Source organism: Austrofundulus limnaeus, unplaced genomic scaffold (genome assembly GCF_001266775.1).
Source record: "Austrofundulus limnaeus strain Quisiro unplaced genomic scaffold, Austrofundulus_limnaeus-1.0 Scaffold374, whole genome shotgun sequence".
Lineage (NCBI taxonomy): Eukaryota > Metazoa > Chordata > Actinopteri > Cyprinodontiformes > Rivulidae > Austrofundulus > Austrofundulus limnaeus.
Window position 1 is genome coordinate 35,027 of NW_013952776.1, and position 4,546 is coordinate 39,572.

A 4,546-nucleotide genomic window follows, 5' to 3' on the forward strand; every position below is an offset into this window, starting at 1 on the left:
CCCCAACACTAAGGTTAACCAGGAGAAATGTGATCCAAGTAGGGTTCTCTAGAAAAATTTGTGCCGTACAGTAACGCCCCTTTTTTGCTTGTCAGGTGTGTCCCTTTAGCGAAGTCCGTCAAATCAGGTGTGTGGCTTTAGAATCGCCTTTCCTTGTGACACGCCCACTCGTCCGCACTCATCCGCAGAGACACCTACTTGCACAATTCCGCTCAATTCTAGTTTCCCTTCACTGCTCCGTCTGGGATTTCTCCCATAGACAAGGATTTCCTCAGGAGAATTTCATTCAGGCCAATCAGAGAACAGAAGGCAGAGTTTTGAACAACATTGATTTTCTGCACAGTGTCTGCTAGTTTAGCAATGACAGTGGAGGAAGTGAATGAAGCCAGTCCGTGTTGATAAGGCTTCCAAATTAAATTAAATGTGTCTGACAAAGCCTGCAGTTGCATTTCCAGCCATCTCGTTCGTCTCGGTACTTCTCTCCTCTCAGTAGGGTTGTTTACAGCGCACACAATTTCCGGTTAGCTTTTTAGCTTAGCCTCCTTCACAGTGGAGCTGGCAAGCACATACGTCGCGGCCAACCGATGCAATCATTTTAAATGTCAGCAGAGGCCACGCCTCCAGCAAGAATCGCTTCTCTATAGCCGAGAGTCCAGACCCTCATATGAAGCAAAGTGAAGGACAGAGGGCTGGTTTTAACCAGGCTAGGTTCAGATAGGCTGTGAGGTTTATTTTAGGGTAGATGGTCAGGGTTAGGCTATAAAAATTCCAAAAAAATGAATGGAAGTCAATGGAAAGTCTCCACAAGGATAGAGAGATGTTGTGTGTGTGTGCCCTTGTTTTTGCTACTTGGTGGGGAAAATTTTTCAGGAAGATGCAACCTCGTGAGGACCGGATGCTCCTTGTGGGGACCAAAGCCCGGTCCCCACGAATTCAGCGGCTGATTTTGGGTTGGGTGTTGGGTTTAGGACCAAGGTGTGAATTGAGTTTAGGTTAGTTTTAGGGTCAGGTAGGTACCTGTGAGGTTAGCCTTAGGGTTGGCGGTCAGGGTTAGGCTGTAGAAATTACTGAAAATGAATGGAAGTCAATGAACGGTCCAAATAAGGATAGAAATACAAACCTATGTGTGTGTGTGTGCGCGTGTCTGTACTATTAGCAAAACTGCTCATGAACTAGTGGACAGATCTGTATGAAACTCCAAGAAAGTGGTGGCCATCATGAACAGGGTCAACTCCAAAAAGTTAATCAGTTGTAGACATGCATCTAATGATTACCGTACATTGTTAAAGTTGTATTAAAAGTTGTTCAGTGGTACATTTTGATAACAGTACAGACAAATGAACAGGCACGGGCAAAACCATTTCACCATACATACCATACATTAAACATAACTTCGCTCCTATTTTGTATTTTAAAAAAGTGGATGGAAAAACAATTCCGTTATAAAAAATTTTTTTTTCCTAGACTTAGATTACCATTTTCATGCCAACCAGTATCGGCTAATTTTGTCCTTATGTATGTGAACTGAATGAATATGTATGTGAATTTATGTGAACTGAACAGTAAGTTTTAGTCAGCTGTGCTCATCAAACACCACTGAAACATATAAACCAGAACTGTTGAAGTATTTGAATATTACAGAATGTAGGAAAAGTAATAATTTAAAAACACATAAGTGTTACAGAAACTCACCCTGCCTCCTTCAACAATATCTTTTTGTAGATCTGTAGCAGAAGTCACCAGTATATGGACAGCCTGGATTAAAGGAAACGGAACATAATGAATCCTAAGTGACTGGTCAACCCAAGTTTAATGACTTAAATAAAACAATATATTACCTTCATCAGGTCTGAACAGGATGCCAGGATACTGGAACCAAACAAACAAAGGCATCAAACTTAACAGCACTAAGTAAAAAAATGATAAGTTGTGCTATGATCCGCAGTAGTCATTTTACCTCTGGTTGACCTCCAGTTTTACACCAGAAGTATCTTTTTTCGCCTGTGTTAGAATTTCCTGTGAAGCACAAACAAACAGAAGGTTCTGCATCATTAGGTGGGAATGTGTCAGGTTTACTTGTCAAGATGTGTTTGTTAATGACGTTGGTTAGGACATTAAATAAGAACTTCTTATTTAATGTCCTAACCAGCGTCATGCCTGTGGTTTTAAAAGGATACACTTCCTTAATCAGGTCTAAAAAACATGAATGGACTGTACTTGTATAGCGCTTTTCTATCCATCCAGGACACTCAAAGAACTTTKCACTACAATCTGTGTCCTCATTTACCCATTCACACAGCACTCTATTAGGTATCTACAAAGCTAACATGTACAATCAAATATGGAGTCTAATCAGTGTCAATCACATTCATACACTGATGGGACACACATCAGAGGCATTAGGGGTGAAGTGTCTTGCCCAAGGACACAATGACTGAGACAGCTGGAGATTCCCCAGGCAGACCCATAATTTTCTGGAGAAATTATGAATCCTCCTGTTCATCCCATTGGTATCTGTGGTTTTGCACCATAACAATCTTCATTTATACAGCACTTCAAACACCCACAGGACCAAAGTGCTGTACACTTAATAAAGCATGCATAAATTCATAAAACCAATAAAAAAATGAAAATAAAACATAAAAACAACACTACAAATTGTGTTCAAAGGCCAGAGAGAAAAGATGAGTTTTAAGAAGAGATTTAAAAACAGATGGGGATGATGCCTGTCTGATGTCCAAAGGAAGGTCGTTCCATAATTTAGGAGCTGCCACAGAAAAAGCACGGTCACCTCTAAGCTTACGCTTTGTCTTGGGCACGGTCAGGAGCAGCTGATCAGCTGACCTGAGGGATCGAGAGGGCCTATAGGGTTGTAGCAGATCGGACAGATACAGCASAGCAAGACCATTAAGAGCTTTAAAATCAAATAAAACTTTAAAACGAATCGTAAAATATACGGGCAGCCATTGCAGGGAGACTAAACAGGAGAAACGTGCCAGTTAAAAGATGTGCAGRGGCATTTTGTCCCCTCTGCAGCTGTCAGTGTTGTATAAAGTACCACAAAGTGATACTTAAGTAAAAGTACAAGCATCTTACCAAAAAATTACTTTGGTAAAGGTTGAAGTCTCCTTTAGATTATTACTTGAGTAAAAGTCTTAAAGTATCTGATATTTTTTGTACTTAAGTATTAAAAGTAAAAGCATTGATTTAAAATGAGCAGTTAGATTTTCTGTAAGGACATTTATCAGGAGGTGACCTCCACAAAAAATGCAGAAATGACTGTTGTATTAAAATAATTAATTGATGTTAAATTAAGGATGCAGCTGTTTCAGTTTATTTACATATATCAAGGCTGCACAAACCTTTTCCCCAAAATGAAAATCTATCTGAGGGCTGCGGCCAAATGCATTTATATAATTCATGAAATACAAATACTTATTAAGTACAGTCCTTTTATTTTAATGTTTATGTCCTGCTGGAGTGTGACATGATTTATTTGTGTACAAAGTAATACGGTCTCAGAATTTTACAGATTTACTTCTCATTCAACCACAGTTAAATTCACTCCATCTAGGAGGCACAATTTATATGGATAGTTTTTATTTTTTACAATAACAAGCTGGAATAAAAACAAGCAAAATGAAATAAAAGTAACAACTTTCTACTTCTTGCCTTTTTAAATAATGTAAGGAGTAAAAAGTACAGATAATTATGTGAAAATGTAAGAAGTAGAAGTAAAAAGTAGGCTGAAAAATAATTACTCAAGTAAAGTACAGATACCCAAAAATTCTACTTAAGTACAGTAAAAGTACAGTATTAAGTACAGTATTTGTTACATTACAACTCTGGCAGCTGTGAGATACAGGACTCACTGATGCCTGTTTAAAGTGTGTTACAGTAGTCCAGCCGAGTGGTAATAAAAGCGTGGACTACTGTCTGAAAATGTTTCTGACAGAGAACTGGCTTTACTTTTACGAGGTTTCTTTCTGTTAAAATGGAGTCTTTCCACTTTTGCCTTTGCTTGGGCTGAGCTTAAAAGAGTTCCAAAAAGAAAAAAAGGGCCATAGAAAACTTTGTACAAACATTACATGTGTCAAACTCAATGCCTGCGGGCCAGATGTCGCCGGCCACGAAAATTTTTTTTATGTAACATGAAAATTGTTTCTTATATCAAGGGTACACTTTAAATTTATGATTAAATGCAACAAAATAAACTTAAAAGGTGAAATATAATAACAACTGTCCTACCCCTGAGCTGTTGATGTAACTTTAAGTAACTGAGCAATTRAGTTGGATAGCACAGTATTAATGTCTGAAAATAAGCTGCTTTAAAGTCAGRATCAGGGGTGAAAGTAGTTTTAAGTTCTTGCCGGCACTATGTCATAAAGCGACATTAACTGTCCATCCGTCCGTGTGTGTGTGTATATATACATATACATATATACAATATGTATATTGTATATTTGAACATGGTACAATCCTACCACGTTCAAAGTCAGTGAGCTTTTTTGCTTTTGCCATCAGGAGGTCTTGACAGTGTAAAGAC

At 38.4% G+C, this 4,546-nt stretch overlaps 1 protein-coding gene across 1 annotated transcript in view; it reads right to left on the reverse strand.

The window, feature by feature from the left end:
* hip1r (huntingtin interacting protein 1 related) overlaps positions 1-4,546 on the reverse strand; it is a gene marked incomplete in the record, with an annotated part of 58,168 nt that overhangs the window by 18,072 nt on the left and 35,550 nt on the right. Inside the window, 3 exon segments of the mRNA XM_014023525.1 lie at positions 1,693-1,755; positions 1,839-1,869; positions 1,958-2,016. Coding sequence (XP_013878979.1) covers positions 1,693-1,755; positions 1,839-1,869; positions 1,958-2,016 — 153 coding nt within the window.